Below are 21,056 nucleotides of genomic sequence, written 5' to 3' on the forward strand. Positions count from 1 at the left end.
CTACAAGTTTGTGACTACTAACAGACAGCAATCACCTCACAGACTTGTACCGAAGAGACGAGACCATCCAGGTGACAGGAAACGGCCATGTGCAGAGCCCTCGCTTCCCCAACAGCTACCCCAGGAACCTGCTTCTGACGTGGCGCCTGCGTTCCCAGGAGAAAACAAGAATACAGCTGGCCTTTGACAGTCAGTTCGGATTAGAGGAGGCGGAAAATGATATCTGCAGGTGAGTGGGGAGAAACGCAGGTCAGGGGTCACGTCCAAGGGGAAGAAACGATGGATGTAAAACCTCGAATCGTGCTTTCCTTTGGGGACCCGCCCAGATCCGAGCGGACAAAATACAGGGGGCACAGGCTTTGTCTGCAGAGGGCCCGGTCACAGAACCCCAGGTACGCACCCGTCAGAGCCGGGCCGCCGGGGAAGGGCCCCTGTCTTGGCCGGGCCTCGAGCAGCCTTTGGGAGCACATAGATGCATCCAGCATCCCACGATACCCGCAGCCACATCATGTGGCTGTAAGGAGCGTGTAAGGAGCCCCTGTAGGGCTCTGGGAACTGACCCTGGTCATTGTAGCCCGTGCACTGGAAGGTGGTGATGGTGAGGACCATGTCAGGGCCTTACCCTGAAATCCTGGGCCTCAGAGAAGAAAGAAACATCACCCCCCCTCAGATGGTCCGTTTGCCGTCCTTTTCTGGGTCTGCTCGATCATCTTGTGCCTTCTAAGCGTATGTATCGGAGGGAGGGCTTTGTTTCCTTTCTGTGCTTCCCGCATGCACGGTTCTGCAATGCCAAATCCTTTCAGCAGGTTTATTTTCCTCTGAATAAGAAGAGGGTGCCTCAAATTTGGCTGTCCTTTGTTGCATGTTGATTATGCTGACAGCTTTTGTTGTGTGGCTGTTTCTTCCAGAATAACAGCAGTGCCTGTTACTTTCTAGGACCACAGAGGGTAATGTATGCCAGAAAGCAGACACAAATACGTGCCCCAAGAGCCGGTTCACGTTTACAGAGAGAACACACTCCAGCGGGTTTTGTGTCTTGTCACCCTTGAAAGGGAGAACTGATTTTCTGTGCTGGGGAAAGAGTTGGTGCGGGGAAAAAAAAATGTTTTTTTGAGGATTGTTAAGGGGTGATGGCATGAAAGGGAAGCCAGGTCTCCATGATGAGGTGAGGTTTTGATCCGGGTAGATGGGAGCTGTGTCAGCACCCATGCCTTGAAAATGGAAGACGCTAAGGGTGGTTTCCTTTCGGGACCTTTCAGCCAATCCAATTGTGGCTCAAAATTTATGGAGGCAGATAGAGGAGTAAGAGGCAGGGAAGGGGACAGGAAGAAGGAAGAGACAGACTGACTTCATCTCAGGGAAAAACTACACTGATGGATTTACACCGCAAGAAAGTGACCTTTGGTGGTATTAACAAAGTTTCAAGTACACTCATTCTTTGCGCGGTAACTGTGATTTACACATATTGTTTATAAAATGCAATGCGCTTGATTTCCTGCCATCTGTTCCCAAGCCTCCTTGATGTTTACATTGTAATATTTTATTGCTTGAATAATGATTCTTTGTGAGTGCTTCTCACCTTCCAAGCACCGCATAAACATTAAGTAATTAATTTACACACCACCCAAGAGATACCCAGCCGGTGAATTTGTGTAAACCTCTTACTTTGCTCAGAGGGAAACTGAGGCAAAAGGACGGAAGGGCCCATAAATCGCTGTCAACGAAGTGTAGTCGCCCAGTCGTTACACGGTCCCGCCCGGTCCAGTAAAAGCTCTGTGCCTCCTGGTGGACTTTCTCCATATTCAGCCGCCATGTTTCTCGTGCTGATCCCGCAAGGGCAGTTGTGAAGAACATATCAAGAGGGTTGAGTCTACGACCACTGTTCGCCCAGAGTGCCCATCCTTTGCGTTGTGACTTTAGCATTCAAAGACATTCGGGGAGAGGCAGAGTGACTGATGGCCAGAACTGAAGGGCAGATAGTTCAGCTCACAAGTAGAATGTCCCGAGATTTGGGGTGTCCTGAAAATAAAGTCGATGATCCCTGGAAGATGTCCACTGTGTCCCTGAAGAGAGTCTACTGTGTGATGGAAAGGTTATATGGAACATTGAAAGAGGCCTTCCCCACCTCCTCAGTCCTGGCATTCTGTGTTTCTCTGACCAGCATCAGAGCCGAACCATCCATGGTCGTCACCTCATCCACACCCTAGTTTAACCAGATACCTCCAGTATTTCTTAGGGCACCTCCCTCTCCCAAATCGTAATGCTTTTCACTATGATAACCATCCTAGTTTATTATAGGATCCTTGCAAAAGACAGTTTCCAAAAGGGAAGAGAGCTTTTTATTTTATTTTACCATTTATTTTCTGTAATGAGATGATGTAACATAATGCCGATTCCACATGCTGTATAGATACGGATCATTTCTTAAGGGACCACTGGATGTGGCGAATTAATTAAAAGTGGGAATTGGTTTGAAAACCTTTATATAGTAAATATTTGCGCATATAATTAAAGCTGGATCTCCAAAAATAGGACAACAGATTATAATTATTACTTTTCCTAGGAAACCCTTCCAAGCCAGATGTTCAGAAAGTGGCCCATTTTGATGACTGTTGATTTGGGAATACTCATGGCTAAATGTGCATAACGTTCTTTCAGATTATTGACGTTTGAATTTGAAAGACTGAACCCAAAGACTGGCTTTCCTGTAAAAATTTCTGTAGGCTTTAATTTTCATGTTAGGTGGTAGTCATGAGAAATCACATATGTTACTTTTAATTTCTCCGGGGAAGGATGAATGTCAAAGCGTGCTGTAATCAAAATTTGCTTATTTCTGTCACATTGAAACTAGGTATGATTTTGTGGAGGTTGAAGATGTATCTGAGACCAGTACCGTAATTAGAGGGCGGTGGTGTGGACACAAAGACGCTCCCCCCAGAATAACATCAAGAACAAACCAAATTAAAATAACATTCAAGTCTGATGACTACTTCGTGGCTAAACCTGGATTCAAGATCTATTATTCTTTTGTGGTAAGTATCCTAACCGCCCTGTGATTAAAAGCAGACACTGGTTTCACGAAGTACAGAGATCGTTTTCTATGATGAAACGCAGTGGTGTGAGGGTGAACTGTGTTAATTCTCCGTGGGATGCTGCATTACTGCCCTACGGCCAACATGGTATAAAGCTTTCTGGAGTAAGGAGCACTGTTTTGATCTATTAGGTCAACGCTTGGGTCTACGCATAGTAAACAGAAAAAGGGAAATGGTTGATATTAGTAACGCAGTGTTACCTCTGGTTCAGCTGATGCAAGGTAAATGCACAGCCAAATAAAAGGCATGTGAGAGTTGAGTATCTTTAGTTCAAAGAGTTGTCTGTGTCATTCCAGCCACAGAGAAGAGTCATCACCCAGACGTGGGAGGGGTCTCTGTCATGATCATGGAGCCTTAGCGTTGTCAAGAGTCGTAAAGTTCGTGAACTTCCTCCAGTAGACCCAGGAGTGTCTCACCCCTGCTTAACACCTCCACAGCCCTTCCCAGGTTTAAGCGGATCTAACCGTTGGAAAATGCTCAACCTCTTATTGAGTCAAAATCTGCATGGTAGTTAATTCTCGTTGTTGGGCACATGCGATCAGGTGTCTCCTTTACTCAGTCAGGTACTGATAAGACTCTATAAGGTTCCTGCTCACTGTCAGCCTCTGACAGGTGCAGTAGATACCACGGTGAGCAAGACAGACAGGGTTCTTGAGCCCCTGGGAGCTCATAATCTGGTGGGGATGGCAGCCTATTAAAAAGCTGTAATAAGGGAGAACAGTGAACAAAGGCACAAGTACCGGGTTCTGTGAGTTAGGCTCAGGGAGACATTGGCATAATTTTACCTGTCTGTGACCTTGGCTGTCCCTGAACCCTTCTTGTGTTCGTAGTGTGTGACCTTTTATTCTCCCATGAGCACGCTTCATTCCTGTTCAGTCTGTCTTTATCCGTCTTCAAAGCACGGATGTCAAAATCGAACCCAGGGCTACGGATGGAGTCACTGTGTGTTTTGTCTCCCCTCCTGTGGGTTTTTTTTTTCTTTTTTGCATAATAGTGAGCTATTAAATGCTAAGTGAATTCTACATCAGAATAAATGAAAAAATAGCATGAGGCGACACCGCTCCCAGTTTTAATTTGAAAATAATCCATCAGGCATGACTTACGTTACTGCAAACACATCAGTACTGCTCAGCGTTAAAACTCAAGGGCGAACCTTTGGTTTCTCTGTTTCTGTCTTTTAATGTGTTCAGTGCTGTTCTGTTCTCCACTGTTCATGGGCTGCACAGGCTGGGCACGTTGGGATGGTGATGGATAGGCTCAGGGAAAGACCTTTTTTCCCTTAAAACATCAAGAAGTGTTAGTGCTAACGGATAGACTTTCTGTGAAACTTGATGACTAAACTGAACGGTCCGTAAGTCAGTTAGAAACACCCTCTCATACAGTGTCATTCAGGCAAAATAACTCCTTTTCTGTGGAAGAGGCAGCACAGGTATGGATTTGGGGGGAATGAATAGTCCTTTTTGGAGGTGTTCGAGCTCACGGTGCCAGCCCATCACCCGTTGAGTGGCCAGCATTAAGCGGCATGTTGAGTGGCCTCTGAGTCTGGCTGGAAACTGGCATCACTCACTCGCTCACCTCCGCCAGGACATTAATTGTGGGTTTTAGGAGCGAGAATACTTATAATTTTTGGTGTATTTCCCTACTGATCTCTTGGTCTGCGTTTTTGAGAACAGTTCCAGGCTCCTTTTTGGTTTCTCAAGGCCTCTGGCACCAAATAGCATCAACTAGAGCCAGAGAGCTTTGGTGGCTGAATTCCAAGAGGTGGAATGAGCTTCACCTACAGGGGTGTGTGGACTATAGATAGGTGGGCTTTTTTTTTTTAATGTTTACTTATTTTAGAGAGAGAGAGTGCGCGCGTGAGCAGGGGAGGAGCAGAGAGAGAGAGAGGGAGAGAGAGAGAGAGAGAGACAGGATCCGAAGCAGGCTCTAGGCCCTGAGCTGTCAGCACAGAGCCCGACGCAGGGCTCGAACTCAGGAACTGTGAGATCATGACCTGAGCTGAAGTTGGACGTTTAACCGACTAATCCCCTCAGGCGCCCCAAAGATCTGTGTGGCTTTTGATAAAAGCCTGTTTCTTGCTCAACAGGGATAGAAGGTCACTATGGCTTGACCAGTGTATTGGAGAGATCATTTTATTTTACTTTTTTAAGTGTATTTATTTACTTGGAGAGAGAGAGAGCACGCTCTGGGGAGAGGCAGAGAGAGGGGCAGTGAGGGGGAGGGGAGACAGAGAGAGAGAGAAAGAGAGAGAGAAAGAATCCCAAGCAGACTGCACTGCCAGCACAGAGTCCGATGTAGGGCTCAAATTCACCAACTGTTAGATTACGACCTGAGCCAAAATCTAGAGTTGGACGCTCAACCGACTGAGCCACCCAGGTGTTCCGGGAAGATCATTTTATTTGTGTTTAAACTGTACTTGCAGAGACTTTAAAAGGGCAGTGTTTCTAAAGCCAGATGCTACAGAGACTGGGCCTAAAACCTAAAGTTGACCACCCCTAAGCTAATACAGAGACAAGGGATTAAACACAGCAGACACTCTCTGAGTATATCTGAGCGACTATTTTTACAATGTTACGCAGCCCCACAAAACTTGTAAGGGTCACAGGCAGCTGTTTTTTGCCATGCCTACCTTCAGGCATGCTAGATCTAGGGAAATTTGAGCAGAGAATAGTTCCTGAGGAGTGAGTGTCCTCTTGGAAAATGGCAGCTAGCTCTCTGGGTAGGTCGGGACCACCCCCCTTCTCATCTCTACCTTTTCGCCTGTCTGCTTCGCATGGGACATCCTCCTAACTGGGTACCTCAGTGACTCTCCGGGTGCAGAAGGAGTTGCCCTAGATGCAACTCGCAGGTGCACGGGGCCACAGGAGCCCTGTGCCCTGGAATCATATCTACGTGATCTGTACTCATCGCATCTTTGCGGTACCCAGTCCCATGTGCATCTTTGCTTAGGTTTTCATTCCACCAAAGGGTGGGTGACTCATGGTTCACATCACGATCACTTATTTGTGGTCACGAGTGGTTCACAAGTTACAATTTTGTGTGATGTGCTTGGGATTCGATCTTGTACCTTTTTTTTTTTTTTCACAGTACCTGTCTCAGTCTCTCCTAGAGCACAGCCTCATGGGAACAGAGTTTTGCTGTAAAGCTCACTTTGGATCGACTAAGGTTTCCCTACTTACTAATGGTCTGATATTAAACAAGTCTCTTCCCCTTTCCTGTCACATGTATCAAATGATGGTAATTGGCACTGGTGTGAGGCTTTTAAATGGTACCAAATACTTCGTGCCTCGCCTGGGATGTAGTAAATGGTCAATAAATAATGATGCTAATTATCCCACCTTTACAGTCACTAATTGTGTATATATGTGTCTTCCAAGTTAACGGTGTTTAAAAAATTCAGCTGAGTAAATTTTAGACGTCTTGTTGGCTGTATTCAATGATTTGCTCATGAGGCAGCCCCCAAGCTAGCCGACAGGAAGGAGCTGCAAGGAGGTATGCGAACAGAAAGTCTCATATACGCAGAAGGGAGCGGGAACAAGGGAGTTCTACTGGGCAAAAAGCTGAGTGAGTTAGTGCAAAGTTACTTGTGTTTAGAAGACAGCAGGGATCTGTCAGGTAGATGATGCACTAGAGCTGATGAGGAGATTCCTGACTGACTGCTTTAAGAATCCATTTGGGGGGAAACCAGAACTATAAGCAGGTCTCAGTTCGGTCACATGGGCCTTAGCATGAGTGACTCCATTTTAAGCCTGCTGTCTTATTTTCAGCATTCATAATGAACTATTCAAGGGTCTTCTTGCTGTGTGTATTCTACACAGTGCCTTATACACCGCTAGCTAGCCCGTTTGTTGAGTTGACTCTTTCCAGGTAAAATATGATTCGTTAGAACTGCTTGATTTCAGTTTTTGCTCTCCTGCTCAGGCTTTTTTCCTTCATTTCACTCTACTGTGGAGAAGAGGTAAACGTCAGAGGGCATAATTAGGCAGAATGGATAATGTTATCAAATCCTTGTTAGCAAGATATGGTTGTCTAAATAAATCAGGCTCTCCCACCTCCAACTCACTTTGTTGGGGAATGTCAGGAATCTGTTAAGTAGGTCTTTGGAAAGGTATCCAATTACAAGGCTCCCATTGGATTCCCAGAAGGCACCCGGCATGAGTGTGAATCTCAACTCTACTATTTACTACGGTTTGTTCACCCGTAAAGTGATGGTCATACTGCCTGAGATGAAGTAGTCGTGAGGATGAAATTAGACAACTTTTGTAGAGTGTTCTGCCTGGAACTTATTCATTCCTCAAATATCCGCTGTTCTGACTACTGTCGTCATCACTGGTGTTATTAACACATCGGATGACAGGTGAACTCGACATTCCCACGCAAACGGCCCAGCTGTCCTGTGTAGGTGGGCACGTGCATGCACACCACTTCCTTTGTCCATGGTAGGAATATTTTCTACGTTGTACGTTGTAACAAACCTAAAAACGTTGTAACAAACCTAAAAACGTTTATTGGTGTGAGTGAGTTTGTGCACGGCGCACACATGTGTTTAATGTAAGGGCCATTTTTTTTCATTCAAAAACAAAAAATGAAGTCATTTTAAAGCTACTCAAAAACTTTCTTTTTATGAAATAATTCTAGTTTATTTCATAACTTGAAATCTGCTAGTACCTATTACAAACAAAAAAGCAATTTTATCAGGTTAGTTGCTTAACTATATATCTCTATAGTTTGAATTTCTAGCAGTGAAGTTAGGATTTCCACTGAGATTGAAACTCTGCATGAAGCATGGTTTTGCCTTGTAAGTAATTATTCCAAATAGAAAAAGAAAAGGAAGAAGGGGAAGAAGGAGAGCAAAAGGAGGAATAAAACCCAGGAACTGCAAAAGATAGGGTTCCCAATTGTAGCACCTTTTGCAGATTCTAATTTTGTTTAGTCTAAGGCTTACCAGTTGGTTAAAGAAAAACAAACTAATGGTGTGGGCAGTTCATTCTATTCCCCTAAGCCGAATTCTCAGAAGGAGCTGGAGAGCGAAGGACGCCTTCACTTTCTCTGTAAAATGTGTGGAAATGCTGTCCTAATTTTCGCAGATGAAATCGTTGGACATCCTGAACATGTACGGGTGCTCTGGCCACACAGCCAGGACTATGTGTAGATCAAAGGACTGTTGTGGTCAGGGTGGTGACCACACAGCAGCTCTCCCCATCAGTTTCTTCCTTTCAAATAGATCCTACTGAAGGTTTGGGGGCTGTGAGATTGTTCATTGAATACCTACTGTGAGCTAGACCCAGCTACGTCCAGCGCCCTGGAGATCCAGCCTGAAAAAGACAGTGTGTCTGCCCTCAGGACGTCGCCTGGTAGTGGGAAGAAACGGACAATAAATGCCTAAGTAACTAGGGAAGTCAGGATGCATTCACAAACCAATTATTTGCCGTTCGGTAAAGGCAGGAAAGAAGATAGACGTGGGTAGTGTGATGGAGAGTGATGGACAGCTAGAGTGTCATGGCGGGAGGCACCGTGAGAAGCTGTGGGAGAAAAGAACAGCAGATCGTAAGACCATAGCACAGAAACGAGAAGATGTCTTTCGCGTGACAGTAATAGTTCTCTTGCTGTCTTGGGATGCAGGCTGCTGGAAGGGAGCAGACGTAAGGGGGGGAACACAACAGCACCTAACGGCCCTCAGTCAAGAGTGAGAAAGGAGATTTCCCATCTCAGCCCATCTTCTCGTGCGTCTCTCAAGGGTCCCAGCGCTTGGACCAGGGGTCAGCTAAGTCCAGACACCGAGAAAGTGTCAACAAGGTTTCAGACAACGTGTGGGGCAGGGACAGGGTCCAGCAGGAGGGGAGCAGAGCAGGAGGGACAGACGTGGGCTCTAGAAGCCCGAGGTTGCCCCGGCCTGCCACGTTGGCGAGCCTGGCAGGGGGTTCAGAGGCTGTGGGGCGAAGCACATTCTTTAGGACAGAGTCTCCCTTTTGTGGCCCTTCGTAGGCAAGGGGAGATAAATGTTCTTAGTGAAATTTTAATGTCCTAAAGTGTCACTAATTATGTAGAACATTTTGAGGAACCAGGAGTCTCTTTGGAAAGGGTGAGTGAACTGGTTTTAATCAGATTGCTTTCCTAAAACCTGAACACATAATGAGAACTTTAATAGAATTCGTGAAGGACTGAAGAGCAAAATTTAGTATAATCTTGGAGCGAAGGATGATTTCTGAAAGGGTGTGGCCAGGTCCAGAAACACATTGTGGGTAAGGGGAATGAAGGGCAGGTTGAGCTCTTGCAGGAGGTGGGGGTGGGGAGCAGAAGAGGAGGAGATAGATTTAAAAAAAAAAGTTTAAGGAAACAGGAGGAGACAGAAAAGTGAGGTGGAATGAAGTCCCATGATAATAGCACGTGGCCCTGCCCAACTCTTATTTCAATGCATTATTCAACAGGCTTTTTACTGAGCGCATATTATGTGCTGTGCAGTAGGGTCCGTACTGGATAGAGCGTAGTGAAGAAATGCTTTATGGTCCTGCTGTCATAGAACTTATAATTTGGCACAGTCCTGAGGAGGAGGAGGAGAATATATTTTAAAATAATAATAATGAAAATACAATAACGATAGCATCCAACCATCTGGGTGACCGTGAGGATTAAACGTATGAGGCATCGCGTGTGCAGAGTCTAACGCAGGCCCTGGCACGTCCTCAGTAATCACTATTCTTTTTTTTTTTTTTTTTTTTTTTTCAACGTTTATTTATTTTTTTTGGGACAGAGAGAGACAGAGCATGAACGGGGGAGGGGCAGAGAGAGAGGGAGACACAGAATCGGAAACAGGCTCCAGGCTCTGAGCCATCAGCCCAGAGCCTGACGCGGGGCTCGAACTCACGGACCGCGAGATCGTGACCTGGCTGAAGTCGGACGCTTAACCGACTGCGCCACCCAGGCGCCCCAGTAATCACTATTCTGCTACGGACCTATGCACTACGGGAAGACGGGTTTCAAGAAAAATGTGGAAGGGAGTCACAGTATCTTAGATACCTAGTGCTTGGCCAACCGTCTTATTTTTACAAGTGAGGCGGTGAACACAGGTGGCATAACTTTGCGAATGAGAGAGGTTAGGAGTTTGCCTGTGGTCACAGAGCTCACACATAGGCGCCATCCATGAACTATGAAAGCTGTGGACCCTCCAGAAAAAAATAGATGTGTATAAAATTGTGCATAAAATCTCAGGGAATACCCATGTTTCATCCATGATGTCCTGTGGGTCCATGGAGGCAGCAAAGAGCCCCATGCATATTATCTGTAGGTGTTATCTGACTTTGGGGTTATGTTCTTCCACGCTGATGAGTCCTTTCCAACACAGTGTTGAAATAATCCTTTACTACTGTAATTAATTTTCCTCATAAACCCCATGTGCTAATCACATGAGCAGATGACTCCCCATGTGCTGAGTAAACACATTTTCAGCTTTGAGAGAGAGGCTGTTTAATGACACTTGGATGGTCCAGCATCCTGTTGATCTAGTATTTAATTACGTGGGCACGCTACAAGTCGACTTTCGTCCTTGAGAACCAGAAAGTCGTCACAACTTTAAATGGCTGTGCCTCTCTATATACCCATAACTTTCTCTCTATAACCAGGCTCTTTGATGCACTAATATTTTCGTAGCTGGAGCCAAAAAGAAAAATGAAGGAAAAAGCCATTTGACTAAATTAGAAAAGGCTTGCATATTTAAGACATGCCTAAAACAGAGCAGTATTTCTTCCCTGAAGAGCTATGAAGCGAACCTCAGTAAAAAAATATCTCTGCCTAATGTTCACTTATAAATTCAGGAGATATTTCTGAGACCTTGGTGTGGCTAATAAGAAAATGATAATCCTGTGCGGGAGAAAGGCACACCAGGATGGCCCTGGGCATCGCAGTGATGACGTGTGGGGGCATTCAGGGCCCACGGGCAAGGGGAGCACTTGACTTCGTGCAGACGGACATTGTGGGTAGAAGAGAATGCCCCCCTGTCTTCCGAGGTTCTGGGTCTGGGGGCCCCCAGGTTACACCAACAAAAGCGACAACAGCAAGAGAAAAGCACTGTATTAACACGGGCATCTCGCATACACTTGGGAGCCCTCAGTGATGAGTAACTCAGAGGGGCGGTTCAACATCTTAACGAGAGAACAGCACATCTTTGGAGAAGGAACAAGACAAAGGAAAAGCACCCTGAGTTTGCAGGACAGCAAATTGTGGAAGATGAATACTCGGAGACTCATGGAATGTGAGGGCCAGTGAGTCAGGTTTGATGGGTAGATGGCTCTGGTGCTGCTCTAGGGTGATAAGGGTCTAGAGTTATCGCTGGTGACGGACCTTGTCCTTTCTGGTAAAGAGGGGAAGGGGGACACGTTTACAAATTTGTATCCTGCTTCTAGGCATATAGGGGAGGGCAGAGAGCTTGCCCTTTGTCTCTTCTGTTCAGCTGCCTTCAGCTCAAAATAATCTTTATGCCAAAGCGACATATCTTAGGGTCACATATTCTGTTCCCCTTCACTGGACTGGGTCAGGTGGGGTGTTGCCTAGATAAAGGCACAAAGACAATAAAATAAATAAATAAATACGTACGTACATACATACATACATACATACATACAAGGCATTTCAGAATATTCTGTGGCATACATTCAAAGTGTTGGAGGTGAAGGTTGCTAACCCCTTACTGTAGTTTCTTTATTCTAGCCAGTACAGAAGAGACACAGAAGCCAAAAAATCACCAGAAGACCAGCTGTATTAATGATGTTCCAAGAAACACCAAAGCTCAAGGCTGTCTTGTAAAACTAGAGTAGACAATGTGTCTGGTACCCAGAGCCAGAAGGCATGTGTACTTCTGTGATGCAAATTCACACCCAAAGATTCTTTTAAGGAGTCCAGGGTCCTTAGAAGAGACCGGGGAACACTTACAGGCCCCTCCCCCTGCAGGGACGATGTAGGTCTGGTCATAAAGAGTCAAACAGGCAGGAGAGCCGGTGAGGATGGCCAATTTCATGCCCACCCATGCTTAGCAGGTGGGCCCAGCAAGTGGAGGGGAGGGGAGACCCTTCCTGATGGTTGGGGTCCAAGGCAGGCAGCCCAAGAGAGAAACGAGGAAAGGGGATGTGGTGGAGGAAGAACAGGAGGAGGGAAGAAGCGATGAAGGGAAGAACTTTGGGATGAAAGACACCAGAAATGTTTGTTGATATCTCCATATCTGTGAACTGAGGCAGGAATAGAGACAGAAGCGTTTCCCCTACGGAAGAGCAAGCAGAGAGCTGTGTGTTCCATGAAGGGTTCAAGCCCACAGTGATTAATGGTTTGGTTTTTCAGTCGGGCATCTCCGGTAACAGTCCTTGGGAACTCAGTCCCCCCTCTGCTCCGGCTCTAAGGAGAGCTGGTCGACCTGCTTCATCTCTGTAGGAATCAGCCACTTTGGCAAGTCGAAGGTCCCTGGAACTTAAGGGAAACACCAGCCTCCCGTCCTAGCTGAACAAAGGGATTAGAAATTAATCACGTAGACAGGACTCATGTAGCATTGAAAACACCTGCCCTTGCTGTTCCCTTTATTCGTGGGAATGTGACCCATGAAGGCTGCCCTCCACTCAACATTGCTTCTGTCACCTGTGAAAATATTGAGCCACCGGTTCAAAGTGACTCGTCCTTATTTTGCAATGGAAAATTGGAGTCAGGCAGGCAAAAAAATAAATCAAAAAGATTAAAAAAGGCATGGAGGCACCCCTGACAGAGAGAGATACACGAATAAAGAATCAAGTAATCATTGCTTCTTGGCTAGGCCCTGCTGATCACTTCCCGATTGGTATTTCCACCTCCTGTCCCTCACCTCCAGTCTGTCCTGAGTGTGTTCCTTGCTAAAGGAGAACTGTGGCCGAATCATTTCCCCACTTAAAAACTTGCGAATGACCTCCAGTTTCCTATGAAGCATCTCAAACTGAAAGCCTTCCGTGTTCTGACCTCAGCCTGACATCCAATTCTCTCTTCTCCCTAACTAACACCGGATTTTCTGCCTCTAATCCCTGGCATTTAATTTTCATATCTGTATCATATCTGTCCTCAGAACTCCAAGCCCTCCTCTGTCAAAGCGTATTCATGTCAAAACTCCTCCTCCTTAGCTCCTCAACCATATATGCTGCCCCCCCCCATCAGGCACCCAGATTGTCGGTCTTTATCAACACTATGGTTTTTCTTTTTTTTTTTTTTAATTTTTTTTAACATTTTACTTATTTTTGAGACAGAGAGAGAGAGAGAGAGCATGAACAGGGGAGGGTCAGAGAAAGAGGGAGACACAGAATCCGAAACAGGCTCCAGGCTCTGAGCTGTCAGCACAGAGCCCGACGCGGGGCTTGAACCCACGAGCCTTCGAGCTGTGAGATCATGACCTGAGCCGAAGTCGGACGCTCAACCGACTGAGCCACCCGGCGCCCCAACACTATGGTTTTTCAAAGAAAAAATAAGATACACACATCCCACATACTTCTGGAAATATGTAGAATAGTAATAAAGAAAAAGAGAAAAAACAAATGCCAGAAGTTCCCATCACCCAAATATAAGTACTATGAATATTTTGATGCCTTTCTTTCCAGTCTTTTTTTTTTTTTTTTTTTTAATGAACTGTTGTACAGGCCTCACTGACTCTCCTTGAAGGCAGGGAATTGGCTTATTCCTGAAGGTTCTTCACAGGGTGTTGTTCTAAGTAGGTCTGGAAATGTTTAATTGAGCTGAACCAGCAAGTATTGAGTTCCTATGACGCATCTGATAATTTGGAGTAAAAACTATAAAAGCAGTTGCCAGAGATTATAAAGATGCTCTAACAGCAAATTGCCTGTGTTTTTCCAGACTTAAGTCTTAAGTTGTACCAACCTACCGATGGCCCAGGATTCACTGGGCACTGGCGGGGGGGGATGGGGACTGTGAGAATGGAAGAGTGGGGGCCATTGTTGGGGTCAAACGTCAAGGGAGCTGTGGAGGGGAGGCGGGTATTCCGCTTCTGAAGTCTGTCTCCACCACGTTGGCACCTCAAGGAGCATATAGTTGCATCCGTAAGAGCCTGACTTCAGCAGCTCTCACTTCGGACTATGTCATTGTGACATCAGAGCAGACATGGCTTGGTCCTCTGTTGATGCACTTGCTGAGGTGGCCTCTCTCATGCAGAATGTCAGCGGCCTGGAAAGACGAAGGGCTTCGTAATAATGGCAAAAATGGGGGCGCTCGGGGAGCTCAGTCAGTTAAGCGTCCAGTTTCAGCTCAGGTCACGATCTCACGGTTCGTGGATTCCAGCCCCACATCGGGCTCTGTGCTGACAGCTCGGGGCCTGGAACCTGCTTTGCATTCTGTATCTCCCTCTCTCTCTGCCCCTCCCCTGCTCACACTTTGTTTCTCTGTCTCAAAAATAAATAAACGTTAAAAATCTTTTTAAAAAACGCGGTGGCAAAAATGTCTTTGAGGTCTTGACGGCCTCTTATTCTGAGGGTCTCTGCGAAGGCCTCGAGAGCTTTCCAGGTTTTCAAGACACTCCAAGGCCCCTTGTTTGATTTTTTTTTTTTTTTGAGGTTTTCTGTATAGGATAGAGGACCTATGAATCAGAAACACTCAAGTTCACATCTGTGTATGATCTGTGAGACCCAGGACATACATTTAAACTGCCCCCGCTGCTGTTTCTTCATTTGCAAAGTCAGAAGGAACCACCTGCATCGTAAAACTGCGTGAGGATTACCTGTGAGACGTAGGGGCTTGATGTGCACTTGGTATGTACCAGGTGGAACTATTATATTATTACTACTGCTACTGTTACCGTTCAAATGCCTTGGAAGGTTAGAATCGAATTACGTAGTCCAAGGTTAAGGGGTCTTGCGTCTCAGTCCATATTTGCCGCCATAACAGAACACCATAGCCTGGGTGGCTTAAAAAATTTTTATTTTTCACAGGTTTGGAGCCTGGGAAGTCCAGGTTCAAGGCCCTGGCAGATTTGGTGTCTGATGAGGGCCCACTTAATTCATAGCTGGCCGTCTTTTTGCAATAACTTCACATGGCAGAGGGGTGAGGAAGCTCTCTGGAGGCTCTTTTATCAGGGCACTAATCCCATTCATGACCTCGTCACCCCCCTGGGGCCCCAGTACATCTCACTGGGGGTCGGGTCACAATATATTAATTTGTAGGGGGGACCCAACAGTGAGTGTGCAGCGTGTTAAACCAGATGGACACCGGAGATCTTGGACTAAGAGTGAGGTCAGACCTAGGAGCAGCCGTGTGGTGTGATTCCGGTGCCGGGTGGGAAACCTGGGTACGCCCTGAGTCGGTTGTGGGACGGTAAACCCTTACTGGCTCTTTTCCGTTACGCTCTTTTAGATACACAATCCCTTTGTCCCCCTTGAACTCTTCCTGAAAATATCTGGAACTATACTTTCAATTTGAAGATTCTAATTTTAGTAGTATATTTAGACTTGAAAAATTCCTTGAGGTCACGGCTGTAGGAAGACATTCATGCCTCACCTAATTCTACAAAACACTCTGCAAATAGCACCTAAAATATTCCTTTGGCTCAAAGACAAGTCAGATGTCTGAAGCGTGGAGCCGTTCGAGGCTACAAGTACCCAATGTGATCTTCTGGCATTCCCCTCCCCACCCTGGCCCCGAAATACTAAAACTGGCTATTTTCCTGGAGAAAAAAAAATACTAAACCAAGTATTTTTAATCTCTACAATAAATATCTTTAGAACAGACAAAAAAGAAATATGAATTTGTAATAGAAACTTACTTCATTTAGCAATAGTCGTAACCTAGAGAGAGAGAGAGAGAGAGAGAGAGAGAGAATCTTAAGCAGGTTCCACACTCATCTTGAGCCCAACATATGGGGCTCGATCCCACATGAACTTGAGCTGAAATCAAGAGAGTCAGACATTTAACCAACTGAGCCACCCAGGTGCCCTGGAAAGGTTTTTTTAATTGTTAAAAAATATTTATAAATATAAACATATAGTCTTAACCAAAAAAAAAAAAAAAAATCATTTCCAAAGAAAAATCAGTTATAAAGGCAGAGGTCTAAATTCAAATTTCAGACCAGTGCTTTATTTTTGATTTCATTAGTTAGAACAAACAACTGTAAATGATCCATTTTCTTCTGTGCGTTTTGAGAGTTTCCCTTGTGTAACAAAAATATATGCTATCATCAATATGAAAATAAAATGGCTATTTCTAAGGCTGGGTGTAGGCAGAATGACAAAGATCTTTTTGTGCCTCCAAAAGGATTTGGAATTGTCTATAGCCCGGACTCCCATGTCATCTCACCTTTGCCCCAAAGGCTCTTTCCTCACAAATTGAAACCACTGCCAAATCTTTCGCGTAGGCCAGGCTCAAATTAGTTCTCTAATGAACTAGGTCACTCCTTTATGCTACATGCATTTGGCAGATCTCTGTCTCTCCATCAGGTTTCACAGTAGGTCCTGGGGGTGCAAAGAAGATGGGAACTCTGCCCCCAGACAGTACAGTTAAGACAGGCGGATAAGCAGTGACTGAAATGCAAAGCCCGAGGTCGGGGAGGGGAGGAAAGAAAAGGTAACTGTGTCTGATGGAAAGAGAAGGTGGTCAGGAAATGAGTCACAAAGGGAGCAGTCCCAGGACCAAGGCAGAGGTGGGGAATCATTCAATCCAAGCAGAGGGAACAAAATGAGTCACTGACTGATAACAGCTTAAAGCCTTACCCGTCCCAAGTTATTTGCATTTAAAAGCAATAAATCCTAAAGCTAAAAGGAAGGAAATCAGCCAAAGGCAGTTTAGGCTTAAGCCACAGAGAATGATTTAGACAGCTTGAAGCATCCAGGTTGGAAGAAAATGACCCCTAATCAAGTGTTTGCGTTAGAACCATAGAAGGATTTTTATTTCTTTGAATATAGGTGCTCAGAACTTACCCCAGACTTACGGAACCAGAATCTCAGGGAGAGGGTGTTCAGAACTCTTCTCCGTGAAGGCCCTTGGGCTGATTGTGGTGTATCCTTTTACAAGAATTCTTACCCTATCAGTGGAGCTCCAGAATTCATACTGTTCTCTGACGATACCATCCCTAAGCTCGTGCCTGCTACTCACTTCACTTGAACGTGCTGAGTTCACCCTTGCGATTTTGCAGTGCTTATGCCTTGTGGGTGGACACATCCTGTTGAGGTGTCACAGGACTCGCATCTCACTTCAGAGACAGTGATAAGCCTTAATCTTACTGTGTCTCCCCCCACCCCACCTCATCCTGTAATAGGAAATGTCCCTAAAGGAATTCACGTTCTGTAAGCTTCTGAAACACGCCATGAACATCTACTATGTAGCCAGCCCATGGTAGGATGAGATGACATAAGACATGGGAAAGCACTTTGTAAAATGTAAATGCAGCACGTTTTTGAGGTATTATAACAGAGAGTGCTTCTTCATTCCGTTAAAATTGAATTCGCACTTTACATCACTGTAAATATATTTACACTGCATAAAAAGAGACCTCGTCATTAATTAGTTCTCTTACTTCCAAATCAAGCTGCTGGCTCGTTCGTGTCTCCCGTTACTTCATCACTTCATGTCCTGTGGGGAGGCGTTGGGAGAGGTGCCACTTTAAAAGACGATACTCCTCTTGGGATAACGTCCACGAGAAAGAAAACAAAACAGCTGCGTACCTTATAGACGCGGTCCTGATTCCTTGCCCATTCTGCCGGTAAACCGGATTTCATTCTGAAGACATTGTTTTTCCGACCCTGACTTAAGAGAAAATGTCTTCTATTTTGCCATTTAAAAGACTTCCGTAGACGTTGCACTTCTCTACTTGTGTAGGGAAAACGCACGTACCGGTGTGTGATGTTTTGGGCCGGCACCTGCTGTGGTCCCCTCTCCCCACCACCTCCTTGCTGGTGGGGGTCTGTCGGCACTCGCGTGTGGTACCGGCCTCCTTCTCGCTGTCCGCCTGATTTATAACCTTTACGTCCCGTAAACTCTGCTTCTCCCCACCTTTCAGTTTGAATGGCTCCTGCCTCTTGTTTAGGCTGGCGGTCTCGGCAGCCACAAGTTTAAAGGAAAAGACAAATCTCTATATGGAATATGTCACATGATCCTCGTGTACGTAAGTGACGCTTGGCCCGCCCAGCCCTGCCCTGATTTTCTAGGTGGAGGACACCTGCCTCTAGGCTGCCTTTCTAGACACGGATAGTATATAGGAGTGAAAATATCAAGGGGGTGCCAAGCACTTCTCATAGTGTTTGGCTCCTCTGTGATGCTCACACACGCCAACTACCAAGACGATTTGAGGTGGTTGATCCAACAGAGAATTGTGGGTAACCGCTGTGTGCTGGGTACGTTGGGGGCTCAGGGGACCCGGTCGAGCTTGTGAAGAGCAATCACAACAACACTTTAGAGGATCACCAGTGAGGACAGGACAGGGACGGTGAAGGAAGTACAGACGTTGCCCTGCAGTCACCCTTGGGCATGGACAGCATTCCCTCCGTCCCTGGAGGCCGCGGGTCCTCAGGAGAGCACGCCCCTCCCACAGAACGCTCAGGGCCTGCCACTTTGAGTCCCCATTCTGTCCTGTACCACATGGGCTGCCAGAGAGAACATTGGGAGAATACAGGCTTTGTATTTTCTCTTTTTGTTTGGGGAAGTGCAACCCCCTTTTTAACATTTTTTTTAAAAATTGTTTAATGTTTATTTTTGAGAGAGAGAGAGGGAGAGGGAGGGGAGGGGCAGGAGGAGCAGAGCAAGGGAGACACAGAATGCGAAGCAGGCTCCAGGCTCTGAGCTGTCAGCACAGAGCCCGACGAGGAGCTCCGACCCACAAGTCGTGAAATCATGATCTGACCTGAAGTCGGACACTTAACTGAGACACCTAGGTGCCCCCCTTTTAACCTTTTTAATCTATTTCTCTGTGAGCCCTTTTTTCTCTCTTTTCTGTCAGTGTGCATATGGCTACGTCATCTCTTCGCTGGGCAACACCCAAGAATCTCTCTCCTTCCTGTTTCTCTGCCTGCAGGATTGTCTTTGAACCCCTCCTTTCTTCTGTACCCCAGCCTAAGAGACCTTTCTGGGTCTCAAATCCAAACACATACACCATTCTCCTCCCTTAAACCCTGCACGGTTATCCGTTGCCTGTGGGAAAATCCAAACCCGAGCCACAGAGCACTTGGGTTTGGTCCATACCTGCTTCTCACCTCCAGCCTGGCTCCTCTCCTGGGTCTCCAGCCACACCGGGCATGGTGGATTTCTAAGAAGAGCTGCAAGCAGGCTCCGTAAGGTCTCCAGAAACTCAATGCAGGCTCTGCTGCTTAAGCAGCGTCGACATTCAGAGAGACTTTCACATCTCCATGCTTGAGTTTTCTCAGAAAGCGCGAACAGCGCGTTGCCGAGTCTGGGATGGTACGTGCTGGTGCAGAGACTGGGGCACCGTGGGCGTGCGGGGCCGTCCCCACCTTCTGGTCTTTCAACACTCCTTTCCCAGCACCACCTCTGCAGGTGGGGCCCTTCCGCCTTCCCTGCTGGAAGTGACCACCTCCTCCTGCCTACGTGAGACGCCTTCTTCTAATTAGCACCCCCAACCATTTGCAAGAGTTGTTTACGTATCATCTAGCCCGAAAATGTAACAAAGGCAGGAGTCCTGTCTTACTCATTTCTGTGTGCCAGCCCCATGGCCAAGTTCCTTGTAGTGTTGCTGCTCTCAGTGTTTATGATCAAGTGAATGGTTACTGTCAGGCTTTCGCGACTGTTTCTTTTGACACTGGCCAGTGCGTTGAAGCTAGACGGGCAGAAACCAGGTGCACCCTTTAGAACATGCCCGTGTTGCATGCGGTGCGTGAAATAAATGGAGGCATATTTATCCTCCTAGATAGTGGACTTCTTACCCTAGTTGATAATGTCTTAACATGTGTGAACATTTGCACCAGTTCGTTTCACCTCCTGTCATTGGCTCATAGAATTAGATGTGAACCTGTCACTGGGACATTCTCAGTAAGGGGTATAGACTGACTCCTTCTGGGGAGAACGGCCTTCTCCATAGGACCCTGCGGATGTCCAAGGCGGGAAGAACCATCCACAGGACCCTGGAGATGTCCAAGGGGGAGAACCAAAAGGCCAAGCATCCATTGCCCCCTCCCGCCCCCCCCCCCCCCCCCCCGGAGCTTGCCCACCTTGTTCCCACCGTGGTTCTCAGCCAGGGGTGTTCTTTCCTCCCTCCTGTCCCCCAGCCGTGAGATATTAGTATCTGGAAACATTCCCGACTGTCACAGAGGGTGAGGACCGTCGAGGGAATCCACTGTCATCCAGCACATGAAGGGCCTGGAATGCTGGTCACTGTTTTACAGTGTGACCCCCGCCCCAGCTCAAGGAGTCAGTCGTGCTGAGTTTGAGCAACTCTGCTCTAAGCCTCATGTATATACTTTACTAAGCCTCCCTTGTGATTTCCCGGAGTATTTTAGACACAGGGCTTTGAGGAGAGATGGCGCCAGCATAGGACTTAAACAAAAAGGCAGGAAGGGGATGGGTTATGCAATGTAAGAGAACACTGGGGACAGTGGCACAAATCACAACCTCCCTTAACCATTTCTTCACTCATATGACCCTCTTTACCGTGAGCGTGCTTTATGCCATATATTCATGCTGTGAGTTTTCCCAAGGTGGGCAGTCTGAGGCTGAGAGAACTAACAGAGGACCTGGGGCTCCTAAACATTACAACCGAAGCACTCTTTGCTGTGTCTTATTTGTGATGTAAGAAACCACTTTATGGGCAGAGAATTCCTGAATAGTTCAAAAGGGTCTTACACGTGAGATGGAATACAGACACAAAGATAACCTGCTAGGCTCTTGTTCCTTTGCCCAAGTGTTTGAAACGTACAATAAATGTTTGCTTAGCCAAGGGTTCCAGGAGATGTAAACATATGTGTAATATAACTGGGTATAAACTATTCAGCAGTTATTTTCAGTGTGTAAAGCTAT

At 46.4% G+C, this 21,056-nt stretch overlaps 1 protein-coding gene across 2 annotated transcripts in view; it reads left to right on the top strand.

Moving 5' to 3' along the window:
* The window catches only part of PDGFD (platelet derived growth factor D), a 221,723-nt gene that overhangs the window by 148,112 nt on the left and 52,555 nt on the right, over positions 1-21,056 (top strand). The window contains exons 2-3 of one of the 2 annotated variants that reach the window (XM_053900564.1): positions 43-229; positions 2,852-3,032. In XM_053900564.1, coding sequence (XP_053756539.1) covers positions 43-229; positions 2,852-3,032 — 368 coding nt within the window. Of the gene's footprint in view, positions 1-24; positions 230-2,851; positions 3,033-21,056 lie in introns of both variants that reach the window. The other variant, XM_053900563.1, reaches the window with a different exon arrangement.

Source organism: Panthera pardus, unplaced genomic scaffold (genome assembly GCF_024362965.1).
Source record: "Panthera pardus isolate Hobbes unplaced genomic scaffold, ASM2436296v1 HiC_scaffold_12, whole genome shotgun sequence".
NCBI classification, from domain to species: Eukaryota; Metazoa; Chordata; class Mammalia; order Carnivora; family Felidae; genus Panthera; species Panthera pardus.